At 44.1% G+C, this 21,374-nt stretch overlaps 1 protein-coding gene across 1 annotated transcript in view; it reads left to right on the plus strand.

The window, feature by feature from the left end:
• The window catches only part of trpm3 (transient receptor potential cation channel, subfamily M, member 3), a 211,401-nt gene that overhangs the window by 176,543 nt on the left and 13,484 nt on the right, over positions 1–21,374 (plus strand). Inside the window, exons 16-23 of the mRNA XM_039012744.1 lie at positions 2,573–2,801; positions 4,230–4,430; positions 7,365–7,505; positions 9,013–9,141; positions 9,529–9,780; positions 11,731–11,905; positions 16,648–16,798; positions 17,945–18,138. Coding sequence (XP_038868672.1) covers positions 2,573–2,801; positions 4,230–4,430; positions 7,365–7,505; positions 9,013–9,141; positions 9,529–9,780; positions 11,731–11,905; positions 16,648–16,798; positions 17,945–18,138 — 1,472 coding nt within the window. The remainder of the gene's footprint in view (positions 1–2,572; positions 2,802–4,229; positions 4,431–7,364; positions 7,506–9,012; positions 9,142–9,528; positions 9,781–11,730; positions 11,906–16,647; positions 16,799–17,944; positions 18,139–21,374) is intronic.

Genomic DNA, 21,374 nt, shown 5'->3' on the forward strand with positions numbered 1-21,374 from the left:
ATAGTATCAATAGTTTATAATTGCATAAATGCTATGGCCTCTATAGGCTCTATTGTCTTGCCGTTCCCCATAAATGTAAATAACAACCCGAATTCAAAAACACCTTGTGTTATTTTGTAGGCTAGTGGTACCCTGCTTCTACATCTTTATGTACATTTTGATTGGTTGTATATATTTAAAAAATGTTTATACAGGTTAATTTACATTGACTTACTGAAATCAGTTACCGTCAATTGTTCGCAGATGATGTGTCTCCTCCTGGGCAGCTCATAGCAAGGGTCTGGTCTGGTTGGGTCCTCGTCCTCTTTTGGTCAGACCGGAATGTCTATCACGCTTCATAAAATGTGACACCGGTTTTCCTCACAGACCCCCACTGGAAAGCTCCGCAGGCAGAATCCATAATCCTGTTCGTGACGCCAAATTGTCATGGAAATTCTTACACAGGGACACTCAAAGTCAATCTTAAATTAATCATTGTTTATTTGTCAGCATGCTGGAGAGGTTCCAACCAACTCAATGCGCCATAGTACACATGTCAATCAGGAGCTCTGTCTGGGCAGTCCCAGCAGTTGTCTTATATATGTGTCACGCCCTGGCCTTAGTTATCTTTGTTTTCTTTATTATTTTAGTTAGGTCAGGGTGTGACATGGGGGATGTATGTGTTTTGTATTGTCTAGGGTTTTTTGTATGTTTATGGGGCAGTGTTTAGTCTAGGTGTATGTATGTCTATGGTTGCCTAGATTGGTTCTCAATTAGAGACAGCTGTCTATCGTTGTCTCTGATTGGGAGCCATATTTAGGCAACCATAGTCATTAGGTAGTTTGTGGGTGATTGTCTATGTCTATGTCTAAGTTGCCTGTGTCTGCACTTAATGTTTATATAGCTTCACGTTCGTCGGTTTGTTGTTTTGTTTAAGTTTGTAAAGTGTTCTTCGTCTTCGTTAATTAAATATGTGTTCATTTCACGCTGCGCCTTGGTCCTCCTCTCTTTAACGTTACGACGATCGAGACAATATGGCTATACACAGACAAGTTATATTTGCATGATTTAGCATAATTAATTAATAATTACTGTTTTGTTTCATTCATGTGACTGACCAATACTGGTTCATAACATGTGACAGACCAATACCTCAAGAGGCTTCTTCTCTCTAAGCTGAGACCTTGAAACTGAGATATCTTTAGTTCGTTCTCAAAACAAGGTCTGAGCGTACTGCCAAATTGCAGCTGCTGATAGTGAGGATTTGTTCAGCCACTTGCATGAACATAGAAATTGCTTTATAGAACAGCACATAGATAGAACACAGAAAATAGTTATAAAAAAGCACAAACATTAAAATTCCATTACACATCAATATAAGCGTTCTGAGAGAGATGCTAACAGAGCGCTCGCAGTCTATTTTCTAGGCTGTGCCTCTTATGGAAAGTTTTCTTCTGAATGATTAAAGTTGAGCTGGGAGTCTGCAATGGAGCAGCATCCACACTCCTCCTCACATCGTGACCTGCTTTAGATAACACACAGATCTCATAGGACCGCCATACATAAATGCAACTAATAATACCAACACACATACTCTAGCTAATGACACACATGTAGTTTAGCTAATGGCATGTGTGTGGGATGAAAGTGTGTGTGTTTGTTCTTGCTCAATTAAAAAGACTGTTATGGAAATGTTGGAAGTTGGTTATAGGAAAGAACTCCCAGGTGCCACACACACAGCCAAACACATACTGCCATACTCCTCAAAGCCCTGACACCACTCTTTCTGCCAAGTGCAAACCCATTTGGTTTGTATTTTCCACAGAGATTTTGACCAGCTTGCTGTTGAAGTCTTATCTTAATCCTTTGACTAGTGTGTGTACATAAAGCCTTTGTGTTTGCGTGTGTGTGTGCGTGTGTGTGTGCGTGTTTGTATATGTGCATTTCCGTGTGTGTAGCAAAACTTTCCATGATATAAGAGGCACAGCCTAGAAAATAGACTGTGAATGCTCTGTTAGCATCTCTCTCGGAACGCTTATATGGGTATGTAATGGAATTTTAATGTTTGTGCTTTAATGTTGGTGCTGTATGATACAACAGGTTACCAACATATTCAAATCATATCATGGCTATAATTTAACATAATTGCCACTAGAAATGTGTTCATTTGCTGGTAGAAATGTGTTCAACGTCCACTGAAGTAAATAAAGATAAAATAAAATAAATGTAAAATGTATTTTAAAAAGCAGCTAGCAAGTTTACTAGATAGCTACAGTAGTTGCTGTGGTATCCAAACAAACAGACGTGCTAGTTTAGCTAATCAAACCATCAGTCCTAGCTTACTATTAAAAAAAAGAATTCAACAATACCAATACAATACCAATACAAAACTATAGACATTGAATTCTACCGTGCAAATATACTGTGCGTTATAGGGAAATAATGCACACTCTAGAATGCCCTTCAAGCCAATCAGAAAGGGGTATTTAACAATGCCATGGTATAACACTTAATTATGTTTATATGTCAAACTGCAATGTAGCGTAGTTCATCTCAAACAATCACTGTGTGACATCCTATGTGTGTGTTTCAGAGAGTTTGGACAGTTGGCTGTGGAGCTGCTGGACCAGTCATACAAGCAGGACGAGCAGATGGCCATGAAGTTGCTGACCTATGAGCTGAAGAACTGGAGTAATGCCACCTGCCTGCAGCTGGCCGTGGCCGCCAAGCACCGTGACTTCATCGCCCACACCTGCAGCCAGATGCTGCTCACTGACATGTGGATGGGACGCCTGCGCATGCGCAAGAACTCTGGGCTAAAGGTCAGAAGGGCCTGGGGTCACACACGGGGTTTCAGAGGTTGACCATCTGACTGATTGACTGACTGACTGACAGAGATACTTATGGAAGTCGATTTTATTGTAGACTACTGTAGATTTTAATTGAAGGTGAAGCATTACCATACCCAGCTGGCAAAACGTGTTGCAATTACCCTGTTTGACCCCCTGGGCATAATGGCTAATGATATCCCAGATTTGAGCTGTCGCTTGACCATTCCTAACACTGTTCATGTTGATTTACGCACCTACAGTTACACTGTAAAGGTTTGTGCTATTACTCAGCCCAGGCAAGTAGGTTAGCCAGTGAGTTGGCTGAGGTTTGACAGCATACAGCTGCTTAGGTCATGAAAGGGCACAGTCATTTCTTATTTTGAGTAGCTGTGCATGGGGCCGCTGGGTGGTTGTGTGTAAGGAAGATCAAGGATGAATCCAGGTGCAGTATAGAGCTGGTTGGTAAACAGACACACTCATGACCCATAAAGCCCCACCACACACACTCCCTGTCTGGGTTGTATTCACTAGGCACCAGACGGAAGAAAACAGACTGAAACAGGAAGGCACTGCCTGAACTTGTCCAATGAGAAACGCTTGTTTTCGTATTTTGTTGCAAAATGTTTTTCTACGGTGTGCACTAATGAATACGACTCTGGCCTGCTGCCGCAGACCTGAAACAGATATCTCCCTCTACAGTTTAACGACACTTGCCTTTACATTCCACTCCCTAATACCCCTCTCTCACGCCCCTCATCCCCCTCTTCCCCGTTTTGTCTGACTTTAATGTAGTGGAGGTGTTAACAGCTTGCTTATATTCTTTATCCCCTGGCTGTGTGTTCTTCTCATTTCTCTGCTACTCTAACCATCTCTAGCTGTCTGGACTAATGCCTTTTTAATTGAATCTCAGATAAGCTCGCTCGTCTCCACTGTATCAAACACACAAACTATCTCACTGCACGTCAGCCATAGCATGATGCAATTTCACAGTGACGAGCTCCGTAATAATATGGACATGTGGGATACGAATGGTGGTGTCTGTGTGTCTGCGTGCATGTGTGTATTTGTGAGTGTGTGTGGCGTGGATGTGTGTGTGCGCATGCTTCTGTGCGTGTGCGCACCTGTGTCTTTATACAGATCCACTGGTTCAACAAGACATTTGAGCAACTTTTAATATCAGAGTTGCAAGATGTGAGGAATTTACCATAGTACTTTGGGTATTCATAACATTTGCTTTGGTAAGAATGGAAAGGAACAAGTTTGACACTTGATCGGCGAAAACACTGACATGCAGTGGACCCACGCAATATGACCATAACTCTCCCAACGTCATACCACGTGACAACTTTTGAAGCAGCGTCACTGTATCTGTTTGTGTGTATTGCACCTCCATGTGTCTAACTCCACCCCCCTGCCCAGGTGATCTTGGGCCTGCTGCTGCCTCCGTCCATCCTGAGTCTGGAGTTTAAGAACAAGGATGAGATGTCGTACATGCCTCAAGACCAGGACACCTACCTGCAGGAGAAGGAGGAGGAAGAGCCCGAGCCCGCCAAAGAAAAGGAGGAAGAGGACATGGAGTTCACAGTAAGATCCTACTGTGAGACGCAGTACAACTCCGTGGTGAGAGCACCCACCTCAGCCCTGCCTTCAGACTATACACACGCAGGCTGCGTCTCAAATGGAAGCCTATTAGTATTCCCTACTATATAGGGAATAGGGGGCCATTTCGAACACACCCTTAGCCAGCCCCTGCCCCTCAACTAAACAAAATTCGAAGCACAGTTGCCCCTGCCCAGCTTTTCATGGTCAGATATATTTTCACCCCCCCAAAATATTTCAGGTTGGGGTTGGATCCAAGATCTGTGGTAAGGGGCGACTTCTATGTCCAGCTTAAAGTACACACACTTTAGCTTCTCTTTATGGCCTTCTCTCTCTCTCTCTCTCTCTCTCTCTCTCTCTCTCTCTCTCTCTCTCTCTCGCTCTCTCTCTCTCTCTCTCTCTCTCTCTCTCTCTCTCTCTCTCTCTCTCTCTCTCTCTCTTTCTCTCTTTCTCTCTGCACCTGAGTACAATCAAATTGGCCCACAGTTAACAAACACACTCCATTATTATTGTCCCTACACACTCATCCAAGCCTAGTCCCTACCCTATTATGGCCAACCGGAGGGGCAGTAAGAACAGCTCTGCCCCGCCCCCAAACCTACCTGTCGTCCCGCTTCTCATTTCCTGTGGTCTCGGCCGAAGACGTGGTTGTGGAGTTGTAACGTCTCAGTCTGTTTTGCCGCCCTCGGCTCGTTGTGTATGTCTCTCTCTCTCTCTCTCTCTCTCTCTCTCTATGTCCCTCTCCCTTTCCACCTCTCTTGCTTTCCCTCCCTCTCTGTCTCTCTTTCCCTTCCCCCCTTCTCTCTCTCCCTCTCTCTCCCTCTTCCTTTCACTCTCTTTGTCTTTTCCCCTCTCTCTTCCTCTCTCTCTCTATCCCATATCTCTCTCCCTCTCTCCCATTCCTAGCCAAGGTCTTACTAGAGGTACAGTACCATATGCGACTGCTGCCCCTCATTTTCACCAGTGGCGCTGGCAACAGCGCATCAACTCGCATGCTGCTAAGAGAGAGTGTCGCTCATCTGATTTACGGCAGCAGCTTAAGCTGCTCAGGTTACTAACTGTGCCTGCCTGCCTGGTCTACGCTGATGCACAGTCTTTGGGTGCGTCTGAAATGGCACCCTATACCCTGTGTAGTGCACCACTTTTGACCAGGGCCTGGTTTCGCAAAAGCATCTTAAGGCTAAGTTCATTGCTCGAACCTTCGTAGGAGCATCGTTAAATCTCAGAGCTGTTTCCCAAAACCATCGTTGTTAACGTTGCACTTGAAAACGTTGGTAATGTAACGCCTGCCTCAGACCACTCGTAGAGCAGCTAAGTGCGTCGTTAGATGCCTTTTTGCCCTCCCACGTTTTTATACACAGAAGATCTCTGCTAAACACAGAATCACATGGTTTATCCGCCTCTCTGTGACTGTAATAACTTCTGAACAAAGTTGACTAAAAATAAGAAGATGCTTCAAATTAAAACTGAGATAGGTGCATTCAAATATAAATAGCCTAGGCTATAGGCCTATTTCAATCATATTGAAATACTGTTAATCGTTTGAGTTCCATTTTGCTACTTGTATGATAAAGTCTGTAATTGGTCCTAATATATGTTATGATGTGTAGCCTAACGTGCACAATGACGTGCCAAATCTTGATTTAGTGAATTATTATAGAGTAAGCAATAAGCCGCCTAATATTTGTAGCCGTATGTAATAATATCTTGCTAGGAGCTGATCCGTCATCAGTATTGTGCAATAATTCTAATGTTAAGGTACGATTTGAATGGAGAAAGTTGATCCCAGAGCAGCGTAGCCTTTCTTTTCAGGCCTATCCGTTTTGACACATGCCTCAATGAAGCACTTACCAAACGTTCGCTCTGTGTGGTGTTTTGGGCCGTTGTTGGAAAGATGCATTGTTAAAACACTCACAAGGCTACGTTCCATCGCTATCGGGAAACCGTGCCCAGGGCCCAAAGTAATACACTATATAGGGGATAGTGTTCCACTTCAGATACAGCCTGACTGTTTGAACACCCTCGCTTAATACAATTGGTGACTCGGTCCATCTAAATAGACATTGCGGTACATATTGTCATCTGCATTTAGTCAGCCAGCCGGCGCAAAAACTCATTTTGAACAGGAGTTTATGAGAATGCTGATGAGAGAGTTCTTAGACACCCCCAAAAAAACTCTGTCAAAGGATTACATCTGTCATGAGCTCTGTCGCTTGCCATTGTGAGCTGCTGGTTTCTGAATGTTCAAATGCAGCCCAGAATCGAACTATGACTCAGACAGGTTCACACAAATACATGCTATGCTACATACATCGGTATTGTATTGCAAGTCATCCTCAGATGCCTCCAAAAACACACTGTAATCCCTGACACTCCCAATCCAGATGCAGTTTAAATATGCATGTTGGCATGGCATTGTGATTTTCACATGCATCTGGCTCTTTCATCACGGGGTGTATCTCCCTTTTCCCCAAACATGCAATACAATACAATAATATACAATTTGCTGACTCCTCAGCGGTGTGTTGTAGTATGGGCATCCATGATCATAACCTCTGGGATTTGACACTCCCTCTCATGGATGACAAACTGTGTTAGAGTCCTAGAAATGGACGTCAGACATCTTTTTTCTTCCTTGCTGTCCTCTCTCTTCTTTGCGCTCTCTCTCTCTCTCTCACTCTCTTTTTCTCTCTCTCTCTCTCTACTGTTCGTCACTGTCGTCTGAGACTCGATCCGTAAGTGTTTGTCTCCGTCATATGTGTCATCATCCTCACCAGCACTCAATGTCCCTAACATGCAACATTCGGAATGAGTTTGCCTGTGCTTGCTTATGCTCTTGCAACTAAAGTGTACTGTAGGAACAGCTCTAATGCTCTTTAATTTTTTTCTTCTCTCTCTCCTGTATCTTTGTATCTCTCTCCATCTCTTTCTGTCTCTCTGGGTGGGATGCCCCAGGCCATGCTGGGTAAGGTAAGCACGGAGGCGTCTCGTAAGAAGGGTGTGGGGGAGGTCCAGAATAGACACCGGCTCATCCCCATGGGCCGGAAGATCTACGAGTTCTACAACGCCCCCATCGTCAAGTTCTGGTTTCACACAGTGAGTCTGCTGTCAGGGCGTGTTGCTACCTAGAACCATAGGGTCTTCTGAATTAAAAAGATTTCACGTAGAACCCTACCCCTTCACAATTAACCCTTTTGAGAACCCAGTGGATAGATGCAGTGTGTGACCCAGGGCTTGCTTCTGTGTCTGCGTGCATTGTCTGCGTGCATCGTATCTACAAGCTGGACATTTTCATTTGGCAATGTCGATGTCTTCATCTTTCATGCTGCCTCTTTCAATCTGCCGATCCAATGAAAACATCACAGTCACTCCCTAGCAGGGAGGGTTATCTCGTATTCATGGAGGTAAAAAATGAACACTTCATGGAAAGCCGTTCTCTCCCTCTCTATCGCCGTGTCGGTCAGAAAAACCCATGTAAAATGTATGGATTCATTTTAGCGACAGATGCTCGGTCTTGTCACACTGTATTGTACTTTTTAGCTCCCTGCAGTGGGATCCAGTTCAGTCAGCAACATACAACCCTGCGTCCTACTTCTGGCTTGCCTCTGAAACTACACAGGGACACGCTACACAGGGACATTGCCCTGTGTAGGGTGCTGTGTTTCGGATGGATTGTTAAACGGGTGTCCCGACTCTCTGTGGTCACTAAAGATCCCACGGCACTTATGGTAAGAGTAGGGGTGTTAACTGTGGTGTCCTGGCTAAATTCCCAAACTGGCCCTCATACCATCATGGCCACCTAATCATCCCCAGTTTCCTATTGGCTCATTCATCGACCCTCCTCTCCCCTGTAACTATCCCCCTGGTTGTTGCTGTAAATATGAATGTGTTCTCAGTCAACTTACCTGCTAAAACAAATTCTGTAGTAAGTTTTTGAGACTGGAAAGGGTCCACTAACTAGCCTAGTTCATATAGCAGGCTCCATGAGGTCACTACATTACATGTCTCACCTCTGGATTGTCTTGAGACTCTAAAGGTTATGCCATTATGTACAGGTATGGGTACTAAAAAAATCTTCTGCCTATACCGCAGTGCAACCTAACTTTTCTTGCTAGAACAATTTGATTACCTTCTAAGACTACTCAAAGGGGCAATCAGCAGCTGCTACATCCATTTTTAGAGTTGATCAATTAATGACACTGTATAAACCCATTGATTCTCAAAGAATATCATTCATGAACGCCTCGTGTGTTTAGTTCAACTGTCATACCATATCAGAACCCAAAATATAAGCTTGTTTTACTCCAATGAACATTGTAAATGTAAATGCTTCAAAACATGCTTACCTATAATGTTGATATCTTGCATGGTCAGTCCTTGCTTCCATTGCTATGTCTATGAATGTGAGAGTGGTTACATTTCTCCAGTTCCATCGCTCAGCTTTTTTACCAAAAGTGGTGGGGAATCCACGTTATTATTTCAACTGCCGATTGCCCCATTAAGACCAACTTACAACAACTTATGTCGTCTGTAAGACCCTCTGGATGCAGTGAAGACCCCCCACATGCTCTAGGAGGCCCTGACACTGTGCGTTTGTCCCCAGATGGCCTATGTGGCGTATCTGATGCTGTTTAACTATATTGTGCTGGTGAAGATGGACCTGTGGCCCTCACCGCAGGAGTGGATTGTCATCGCTTACATCTTCACCAATGGCATCGAGAAGATGAGAGAGGTAGGGCAGGGCACACACATGCAGAGAGATGACTGAACTCATGGAGTGCTCAATACAGTCAAACATACGCATATTTGATTTATAACACAGATAAATGCTAGAGGGGGGGTTGCCCATTTTGAAGTGTGTCAATCTAGTCAATTTACCACAGATTTTCCAATGTTCAAAATAAAATAAATGAGCAAAAAACTATGTATATAAGCGTTCATTACTGTGTCCAAACCTTTACCCATTTATGTAGAACAGTCTTCAGGACGCTCTGTGACCTTTAATAAATGGGCTCACACTGCCCTCTTATGGCGAGCACACTAAAATGCGTCTCTCTCTCTTTCCCTGTCTCTCCTGCTCTCTCTCCCTCCGTTCCTCCCTCCTTGTCTACCTCCCCAGATTCTGATGTCGGAGCCAGGGAAGCTGTTGCAGAAGGTGAAGGTGTGGCTCCAGGAGTACTGGAACATCACGGACCTCATGGCCATCCTCATTTTCTCCGTGGGCATGGTTCTCCGTCTCCAGGAGCCGCCATTCATGAGCTACGGACGGGTCATCTACTGCGTAAACATTATCTATTGGTACATCCGGCTGCTCGACATCTTTGGCGTCAACAAGTACCTGGGCCCATATGTCATGATGATCGGCAAGATGGTGAGAGGGTGGGATGTGTCACTGGCTGTGTCCCGATTCTCTGCACTTGCACACTCCGTGTCATGGATTTAACAATGGTTGAAAGTCCCTACAGTCATTGCTTACACCAATCCAATCCAATCTACACGCAATACCCAATAATGACAAAGCAAAAACTGTTTTTTAGAAATTTGTGCTAATTTATTACAAATAAAAACCTGAAATATGACATTTACATAAGTATTCAGATCCTTTACTCAGTGCTTTGTTGAAGCACCTTTGGCAGCGATTGCAGCCTTGAGTCTTCATAGGTATGACAATAAAAGTTTGGCACACCTGTATTTGGGGAGTTTCTCCCATTCTCATCTGAAGATCCTCTCAAGCGCTGTCAGGTTGGATGGGGAGCGTTGCTGCACAGCTATTTTCAGATCTCTCCAGAGATGTTCAATCGGGTTCAAGTCCGGGCTCTGGCTGGGCCAGTGTCCCGAAGCCACTCCTGTATTGTCTTGGCTGTGTGCTTAGTGTCGTTGTTCTGTTGGAAGGTGAACCTTCACCCCAATCTGAGGTCCTGAGCACTCTGGAGCAGGTTTTCATCAAGGATCTCTCTGTACTTTGCTCCATTCATCTTTGCCTTGATCCTGACTAGTCTCCCAGTCTCTGCTGCTGAAAAACATCCCCACAGCATGATGCTGCCACCACCATGCTTCACCTTAGGGATGGTGCCAGGTTTCCTCCAGATGTGACACTTGGCATTCAGGCCAGATAATCTTGTTTCTCATGATCTGAGAGTCTTTAGGTGCCTTTTGGCAAACTCCAAGCGGGCTGTCATTTGCCTTTTACTGAGGAGTGGCTTCCTTCTGGCCACTCTACCATAAAGGCCTGATTGGTGGAGTGCTGCAGAGATGGTTGTCCTTCTGGAAGGTTCTCCCATCTCCACAGAGGAACTCTAGAGCTCTGTCAGAGTGACCATTGGGTACTTTGTCACCTCCCTGACCAAGGCCATTCTCCCCTGATTGCTCAGTTTGGCCAGGCGGCCAGCTCTAGGAAGAATCTTGGTGGTTCCAAACTTCTTCCATTTAAGAATGATGGAGGCCACTGTGTTCTTGGGGACCTTCAATCCCCAGATCTGTGCCTCAACACAATCCTGTCTCGGAGCTCAGGACAATTCCTAAGGACAATTCCTTCAACCTCATAGCTTGGTTTTTGCTCTGACATGCGCTGTCAACTGTGGGATCTTTCCAAATCATGTCCAATCAACTGAATTTACCACAGGTTGACTCCAATCAAGTTGTAGAAACATCTCAACGATGATCAATGAAAACAAGATGCACCTGAGCTCAATTTTGACTCTCATACTAAAGGGTCTGAATACTTATGTAAATAAGGTTTTCTGTTTTTTATTTGTAATATATTTGCAAACATTTCTAAAAAACTTAAATTTTTTTGCTTTGTCGTTATGGGGTTTTGTGTGTAGATTGCTTTTAGAATAAGGCTGTAACGTAACAAAATGTGGAAAAAGTCAATGGGTCTGAATACTTTCCGAAGGAACTGTATAGTGTAGCTATAAAGATGAATGAGTTATATCAAGTTCCTTTTATAGGGAGTAGAAGTCCTTAGTATGTGTTCGGCACATTGTGTCCCGACAAAAGCCCTTAGCCTCAACTCTATTCTGTCTTTGCTCATGAATGATCAGAGAGTGTGTTATAACATTGTCAAGAAGACCAGGAGAGGGGAGGAATCAAAGGACCGAGATGTCTGTTAGCTTCCCATGTCTGAGAGAGCTGTTTGAGATTACAACATAACACGCACATCACTTTGATACAGTAACAGAAAACCAGCACAGAAGTGGCTAAAAGTTGTTTTTCCTAATTAAGGAGTAATCAGTCAGCTAACATTCTCCCTGTCTCCCTCTTCTCACCCTCTTTTTTCTCCTCCCTCCTTCCTCCCACTCCTTCTTTGTCTCCCTCTCAGATGATTGACATGTTGTACTTCGTGGTGATCATGCTGGTGGTGTTGATGAGTTTCGGCGTGGCGCGGCAGGCCATCCTGCACCCCGATGAGGACCCGTCCTGGATGCTGGCTCGGAACATATTCTTCATGCCCTACTGGATGATCTACGGAGAGGTGTTCGCCGACCAGATCGACCGTAAGCCCACATTGGGGGGTGGGGGGGGGGGGGGGGGGGGTGGAGAGTTGAGCACGGAGTGTAAGGCTTACTGCCTCAGGGTACACACACACACCCACACACACCCACACACACCCACACTAATCAGACTAGCTGAAGTCATCCAGGTGCTGAAATGCCACACACTTGGAACCTCTCATGTCGGTCCCCAGTTTCAGGGGGAACTTTATTAGCTCAAAAAAAGACACTGGTGTATATTCGATTTTCTGACAAAACCTGAGGACAGATCACTAAAAGCTCACCTTATCTCATTGATAAGGTCAGGTGATGTGTAACAGCAGGTAACATTGCTTAGTAATTTAGTCATTGACTGAAATAAGATATATGATTGCTCTCTGAATACACCATCAGTTTTGTAAAGGAGTGTGTGCGTGCATGTGTGAGAGTGTATAGAATGGAAGGACTAGCCCAAAGCGAAGAGATCTGAAATAATGCTGTCGTTCTTTGTTTCAGATGTGCATAGTAGGAAGCTAAAGCACAGGCTGAATTCAAAACTCTGGATGGTCGAAAATCAATTTCGAGCTCATGGAACCTGGCGTAATAATGGTCCATACCAACATTGCTGTGTTCAATCAGAATGCCAGTAAATCGATAATTAGACCCCTCCCCGTCCCCTCCCCTCCCTACACCATTCCAGCCTCACTGCCATGCCATCACTGAACCCTCGTCTAGGGGCTGCTATTTAGTCAGATATGCGCATAGAGATGGATAGAGGGTGCACTTGCCACAACGTCTGTTTTATCATGGGCAGCACCATTGAAGGCTTTCGCCATTTTAATGTAGTGAACTGGGTGGGACTTCTTACGGGTTGAGGAGGGAACCCAGAATTCCATCTAGGTCAGTAGAAGGGATGAGCCAATGTATTACAGCACCAGTCAAAAGTTTTGACACACCTACTCATTACAGGGTTTTCTTTATTTTTAATATTTTCTACATTGTAGAATAATTGTGAACACATCAAATCTATGAAATAACACATATGGAATCATGTAGTAACCAAAAAGTGTTAAACAAATCAAAATATATATTTTATATTTGAGATTCTTCAAAGTAGTCACCCTTTGCTTTGATGACAGCTTTGCACACTCATGGCATTCTCTCAACCAGCTTCATGAGGTAGTCACCTGGAATGCATTTCAGTTAACAGGTGTGCCTTATTAAAAGTTAATTTGTGGAATTTCTTTCCTTCTTTATGCATTTGAGCCAATCAGTTGTGTTGTGACAAGGTAGGGGTGTTATACAGAAGATAGCCCTATTTGTTAAAATACCAAGTCCATATTATGGCAAGAACAGCTCAAATAAGCAAAGAGATACGACAGTCCATCATTACTTTAAGACATGAACGTGAGTCAATCCGGAAAATTACAAGAACTTTGAAAGTTTCTTCAAGTGCAGTCACAAAATCCATCAAGCGCTATGATGAAACTGGCTCCCGTGAGGACCGCCACAGGAAAGGAAGACCCAGAGATACCTCTGCTGCAGAGGACAAGTTCATTAGAGTTACCAGCATCAGAAACTGCAGCCCAAATAAATGCTTCACAGAGTTCAAGTAACAGACACATCTCAACATAAACTGTTCAGAGGAGATTGCGTGAATTAGGTCTTCATGGTCGAATTGCTGCAAAGAAACCACTATTAAAGGACACCAACAAGAGGAAGAAACTTGCTTGGGCCAAGAAACACAAGCAATGGATAGATTTTTGGTTCCAACCGCCGTGTCTTTGTGAGACGCAGAGTAGGTGAACGGATGATCTCCGCATGTGTAGTTCCCACCGTGAAGCATGGAAGAGGAGGTGTGATGGTGCTTTGTTGATGACACTGTCTGTGATTTATTTGGAATTCAAGACTTAACTAGCATGGCTACCACAGCATTCTGGAGTGATACGCCATCCCATCTGGTTTGCGCTTAGTGGGACTATCATTTGTTTTCAACAGGACAATGACCCAACACACCTCCAGGCTGTGTAAGGGCTATTTGACCAAGGAGAGTGAAGGTGTGTTGCATCAGATGAACTGGCCTCCACAATCACCTGACCTCAACCCAATTGAGATGGTTTAGGATTAGTTGGACCACAGAGTGAAGGAAAAGCAGCCAACAAGTGCTCCTTTAAGACTGTTGGAAAAGCATTCCAGGTGAAGGTGGTTGAGAGAATGCCAAGAGTGTGCAAGTCTGTAATCAAGGCAAGGGTGGCTACTTTGAAGAATCTAAAATATATTTTGATTTGTTTAACACTGTCACTTGTGTAGAGAGGAATAGGCAGGAGGCAGTCGCAGGTTTAGAACTACATAATTTATTTAAGCACCAAATCAAATCAAAAGCAGGACGAAGCCCAAACGCTGTTGTGCTCAAAATATATCTTCAGAAACAAAAAGGCACAGGGTGAACCCCAAGTGCAAAATATAAAGTACTCAGGAAATAGTAGGAGAGATTCCTCTCAGGAAAACAAGTAACATTTACAATGACCGACAAAGACAAATGGCAGAGGAAGATTGGAGATTGGAACCAGGTGTGTGTAATGATGACGAGACAAGTCCGGGGTTGATGAGTGAAGGGTGTTTGCCAGCAGAAGGTTTGGCAGTAGCTAGAAGGCCGGCGATGCTGAACGCCTGAGCTGGACAGGAGGGGGAGCCAAAGCGAAGGCTGGTGTGACAAACACTTTTTGGGTTACTACATGATTCCATATGTGTTATTTCATAGTTTTTATGTCTTCACTATTATTCTACAATGTAGAAAATAGTAAAAACAAAGAAAAACCCTTGATTGAGTAGGTGTGTCCAAACTTTTGACTAGTACTGTATACTCCTGAAAAAACATTCCGGCACTTCAGGTGGCAGTAAATCACCAACCTGCACGTTGTGCCTTTTCAGATTATACACACTCCTGCACAGTAGGTGGAAGTATGCACCTTTTCAGTTTCTTTATGGATCGCCAATAAACTCATAGAATAAGAAGAGATATAGATAGCCCTCAGTGGCGCTGCCAATTAATGGGCTCCGCCCATACTGTCACAGAAGCGATCAAATGCAAAGATAGGTGTGTCCTCTTTTCCAACTCTATGGATAAGCATGCAGCACGACACGCTGACAGGTCAATAACTGTGTTTCATGGCAGTAGCATTCTTATTTGGTTTCATTTGGTTGATTTATTTCTTTATTTTGATGACACTAAATCTCAAAGGAGACTATCATTGCTCCTTTGACATTTTCATTATTTTGTTTTATTTTGGAAAAGTAAGCTTGCCAGGTTAACTCAGTCCCTCACTCAAGTCATTATCGCAATCCCTCAACGCCAGCTCTGCTATCACTAGAACAACAGGACTGCAACATCTGCAAAATGTCATCTAGACACCCACACTCACAATAATGCCCTCTCATCCATACAGGTCAACATGATACAAAAATACTCATACAATAAATACAACCACACACACACACACACACACACACACATCTCATTCAAAAGCGCAGTTACATATACAGTACACACCTACAAAATTTCAAAAGCACTCCTAAACACATACAGATGTAGGATCTTAATTTGCTCACTCTTTTGTTGCTGCACAGCAGGAAACGCAAACTTGTAGTGTATTCGATATTTAAAAAGTATTCGAAAGATTTTAATTTCCACTTAAAAATGTCAGACCTGATATGCCATAACAAAAAATGTATCAAACTCCATAAACAAATGTCTATTATAATTCACACAATAATTTACATTTCCTTTTGCTGCAGTAGTACTCCCCGGCTGTATCAAACTGGTTCAAATGAAGATCCTACATCTGTATGTACACACTAATATTATTCTGTATTCACACACACACATCTACGGTAATCTGTTTTTTCACGTGGTTCAGTTGTCAGAGTTGTTAACCCAATTTCTTTGAGTGTAAAATTGCGAGATAAAGAGAAAATTACTTCAGTTCTCTACCTTTGGGCTGCCTTGTGTGATCAATTGAAATCCAGAGATAAGTATGAATATAATGATTATATATTGATACATAGGCAAACAAACAAATGAGCATCCAAAGTGAAAGTGCTGAGTGTCCCCATTATAAGCCACAGCAACTGAACCATCACTGATGGAAAAAACATATGATGTATCTTAAATACATTTCAATTACTCTGTAGTATAATCATTATTCAGCTAGGCTATGGCACACATATGTGACAATATATTTTAAACATCAATGCCATGTTTAAATATATTGGGAATGTAAGTTATTGACATGAATATATTTGCTTCTATATTTTGAGATACACATTTCAGCACATAAGACCTTTCCATTCTAGAGCTCACTCCTTCCTATCCCCTTCAAAAAAATATGCATATATACAGTATATTATGCCTCTTGTTTGTTTGCAAAACTTGAAGTATTTGTTGGCCTGTTTATTTGTTGGTTTGTTTATTTTAGATGTTAACATAATGATTGTTTGTTCTGTATGATTGCCTGGGTTTGCTTGTATGTTTGTATTGTATGGTGACATACTCTTTTCATTTGATTTTGTGTTCATCTTTTATGTTAGCTTGCTTGTCTCGGTCTGTGTGTTTATTCGTTTTGACGCACAATTGGCACATATGTTTGCCTTCATTTATAATGTTCTGTCATAGAAACTCTCTACAGGCTACCCATTTATTTTGTCATAGTTTGTCTTGTGACACCTTGAGTAACATCCTGAACCTGTGGTTGTGTCATTGTGCTTAGCTCCGTGTGGCCAGAATATCACCGCGGACGACGGGCATGTTGTGACTCTGCCGCCATGTAAGACGGGAGCCTGGATCGTTCCTGCCATCATGGCCTGCTACTTGCTGGTGGCCAACATCCTGCTGGTCAACCTGCTCATAGCTGTCTTCAAGTATGTGCTCTCTTTCTGTAAACATACTACACTCTCCTTATTCCCACTCGGTTATACATACCAGGGCCTTGTCCAGAAACGACCCCTAGCTCCTACACCACAATCCCCAAGACACAGAGGATTTGACAGGTTTAAATACATTGGTAATATATTTGCCTCTGCTAGTGGTGGGGCTATTGCTTACACCTGCCAAATCCTTTCAGCTTGCCAAAATTCCTTGGAGGTAGGATCTCTAGGTGTTTTTTCTGGACAAAGACAAAAATGTGCATGGGATAGGTTTATTTTACTCTCCCTCACCCACATTATTTTTCGGGGACCTTGCACAACAAACTCATATATCATCAGAGTTAGTTAGCTACGTAGCTCATTTCCATCTGTGATCCTTGTTAGTTTTATACAGCTTAACAAGTGAGCGGTTAGGGCTTTGATTAGTTATAAACAGTGCATAACCTGTGCTGTCTTTTGAGTGCAGATGGTAGGCTTTCAAATATATAATATGACAGCTGTGTGTACCATGACAACTGCAGTTGCTTAAGTGCTGTTAAATTGCAGCCACTCGAGGCCCATGGCAGAGCATACTGTAGCATATACACACAATAAGATGTTTCATCTCTTATTGTGAGCCATTATAGTGCTCATTTACTGTTATTGTGCCTTATTGCCATCTGTGTGAAATACTGTAGTAAGAACGATCCCCTCCCCATGTCTTTACTAATTACTAAGAAATGCAAATGGAGGAAAAGTTCCAATGCAAATAGCGGTGGAGTGTAAGGAACATACTGTTTATACATCTCTGTTTTACTGGCATTTTTGTTCAAATGTAAATGTAGGAAGATTTTTGTGATCTTAATAGTAGTAGTAGTTGTTGTAGTAGTATTAGCAGCCAAAGTTGTAGTAGTGGCTGTAGTGGTACAAGTTATGGTGACTGTAGGTAGGTAAGTGAATGGAAGGATGAATGAAAGTTATATGGGTTAGATGAAATGGAGGATGGTTGAAAGAGGGGTTGAGTGTTTCAAAACATGACCTTTAATCCATCTTCATAGAAATGCATGCATAAAACATGTTGCAACAATGTTTGGTAAACAAACCAAGCTATTGCATTCTTGGTTGGTTTGACATTTTGGTTGTTACTGTCTGTTGTCATAGCAACACCTTCTTTGAGGTGAAGTCCATCTCCAACCAGGTGTGGAAGTTCCAGAGATACCAGCTCATCATGACCTTCTACGAGCGGCCCATCCTCCCCCCTCCCCTCATCATCTTCAGTCACATGACCATGGTCCTCAAGCACCTGTGCTGTCGCTGGCGGAAGCACGACGATGACGAGAGAGACTATGGCCTTAGTGAGTACATGGGCTGGGCCCGATACAAATCCTTTAGAAATGTTACATTTACATTTGAGTCATGTAGCAGACACTCGCACCCAGAGCAACGTACAGTTAGTGCATTCATCTTAAAATAGCTCTGGTGGGGCAACCACATATCTCAGGTTTTGGAAGATGGGCAGGGACTCTGCTGTCCTAGCTTTATGTGGAAGCTGGTTCCACTATTGGGGTGCCAGGACAGAGAAGAGCTTTGACTGGGCTGAGCGGGAGGGGTGGGAGTGGGAGGGCCAAGAGACCAGAGGTGGCAGAACGGAGTGCTCGGGTTGGGGTGTAGATTTTGAGCATAGCCTGAAGGTAGGGAGGGGCGGAGGAGCGGGGTGATATGGGAGAGCTTGGAAAAGTTGAACACCAGGCAGGCTGTGGTGTTCTGGATAAGTGACAGGGCTTTGATGGCACAAGTGGGGAACCCAATCAACAGCAAGTTGCCTGGATTAGAACATTCACCACTTCCTGTGTGAGGTAGACTCATACTCTACGGATTTTGTAGAGCATGAACCTGCATGAACGAGTCACTGCTTTGATGTTAGCAGAGAACGACAGGGTGTTGTCCAGGGTCATGCCAAGGTTTGTTTCACTCTGGGAGGGGGACACTGCAGAGTTGCCAACCATGATGGGGATGTCTTGGAGCAGTCAGGCAGAAGAGCTCCATCTTGTTGAGGTTGAGCTTGAGGTAGTGGGCCGACATCAAAGCTGAGATATTTGCCAGGCACTCGGAGATGCATGTCGCCACCTGGGTGTCGCATAGCAATGATAGGAGAGACCATGTGAGTTATATGACGGAGCCAAGTGACTTGGTGTATAAAAAAGAGGGCCTAGAACTGAACCCTGGTGGACACCAGTAGTGAGAGTACGTGGTGCAGATACAGATCTTCTACACGTCACCTGGTAGGAGCGGCCTGCCAGGTAGGATGCAATTCAAGAGTGTGCAGAGCCAGAGACACCCTGCCCTGAGCGGGTGGAGAGGAGGATCTGATGGTTCACGGTGTCAGGATGAGAACAGAGAAGAGCCAGTCAGCTTTGGCAGTGCGGAGAGCCTCCGTTACACAGAGGAGACCCATCTTCTGGCCTGACTGGTTAGGGAGAGATAGAGAGAGAGTTGGTCACACACAGCAGACTTAAGTGTTTTGCAAAGAAAAGAAAGAAGGATTCCGGTCTGTAGTTTTTGACGTCAATGGGGTCGAGGGGATTGACTCTAGCCATTTTGAAGTCAGAGGGGATGCAGCCAGTGGTCAGTGATGAGTTGATGAAGGAAGTGAGGAATGGGAGAAGGTTTTCAGAGATAGTCTGGCGAAGGGAGGAGGGGATGGGGTCAAGTGGGCAGGCAGGTTGTCGGCAGCTGGGCCTCACTAGTTACAGATTTCATCTGGAGAGCGAGGGGTGAAAAAGGTCAAGGCGTAGGGTAAATCTGAGTGGGACCAGTGGACTCAATAGACTGAGTGAATGAGGAGCGAATGCTGTAAACCTTCTTTTCAAAGTGGTTGGCAAAGTCATCTGCAGGAGGGGAAGGGGGGAGGATTAAACAGGGAGGAAAATGTGGAAACGAGTTTCCTAGGGTTAGAGGCAGAAGCTTACAGTGATAGAAAGTGGCTTTAGCAGTTGAAACAGAGAAAGAGAAGGTAGAGCGGAGGGAGTGAAAGGATGATAGGTCTTCCCGGAAGTTTAGTTTTCCTACATTTTCGCTCAGCTGCCTACAAACATGCAATTAGTCACTCAGCCATGGAGCAGCGGTGGAGGGCCCGAGCCGACCGTGAGGAAAGGGGACAGTGCTAGTCATAGAATGCAGAAAGGGAGGGGAGTAGGGTTGAAGAGTCAGAATCAGGAGACAGGATGGAGAAGGATTTAGCAGAAAGGAGAGATGATTGGATAGCAGAGGAGAGAGTAATGGGAGAGAGAGAGCGAAGATGGCGACGGCGCATGACCATCTGGGTAGGGGATGATTGGGAAGGGGTGGAGGAGAAGGAGACAGAAAAGGTAACAAAGTAGTGATCAGAGACCTGGAGGGAGTTGGCAGGGAGATTTGTAGGCGAACAGCCTTTAGTATAAATGAGGTCAAGCGTATTTCCTGCTTTGTGAGTGGGAGCGGATTGGGAAAGGGTGAGGTGAAAAGAGGCAAGGGGGGGAAAGGTGGAAAGAAAGTAATCAAAGGCAGACGTCGGGAGGTTGAAGTCACCGAGTACAATGAGCGGTGAGCCATCATCAGGAAATTAGCGTATCTAGGTGTCAAGCACATTGAGGAACTTTAAGGGCACCTGGTGGGCAATACACTAAAACCTTAATAATGTAATTTTGCTTTACAGCAGAGAGGAGGTAATATATTTTAGAGTAAGGAAAATAGTATTGTAAAATGTATTACAGCATCTCTACTGTAAAGCAAAATTATAGTATTAAGCTGGCAACTCTTGTGCCAGTATAATGCTGTACATTTACAGTGAAATTCTCCCTGACATCTAAATGTAAGAAAAACAATACCTAGTGAGATATACATGGCAGCGGCTCAATCAAGCTAGTCGTTTTCACCACTTTTTTATGTCATTCTCGCTGCCACCAAAAGGTGTTGATAGCGGGCAGAATGCGGTCAGACCATTAAATAATTGGCATATACATTACTCTTACAGAATTTCTACGTGGGCCTATTTAATGACGGGCCTCCCGAGTGGTAGAGTGGTCTAAGCTGTGCCACTAGAGATCCTGGTTCGAGTCCAGGCTCTGTCGCAGCCGGCCCCGAACGGGAGACCCGCGGCGCACAATTGGCCCAGCGTCGTCCAGGTTAGGGGAGGGTTTCGCTGGCAGGGATGTTCTTGTCCCATCGTCCACTAGCGACTCCTGTGGTGGGCTGGGCGCAATGCACGCTGACACAGTCGCCAGGTGTTTCCTCCGACACATTGGTGAGGCAAGCTTCCGGGTTAAGGCGGCATTGTGTCGAGAAGCAGTGAGTCTTGGCTGGGTTGTGTTTCGGAGGACACACAGCTCTCGAGCTTCGGTTCTCCTGAGTTTGCACGGGAGTTGCAGCGATGGGAAAAGACTGTAACTACCAATTGGATACCACGAAATTGGGGAGAAAAAGGGGTAAAAAAACAGCAACTTGTTTTTAACTAGAACAGAAGAATTTATAACTGACTTTTTCCAACATAACATAGTTACAGCAGATCCCCTTTGTGTGGGGTACTTTTAAATGTGCCTTAGATGCCATGTAA

The sequence above is a fragment of the Salvelinus namaycush genome, chromosome 18 (assembly GCF_016432855.1).
Source record: "Salvelinus namaycush isolate Seneca chromosome 18, SaNama_1.0, whole genome shotgun sequence".
Classification (NCBI taxonomy): Eukaryota; Metazoa; Chordata; class Actinopteri; order Salmoniformes; family Salmonidae; genus Salvelinus; species Salvelinus namaycush.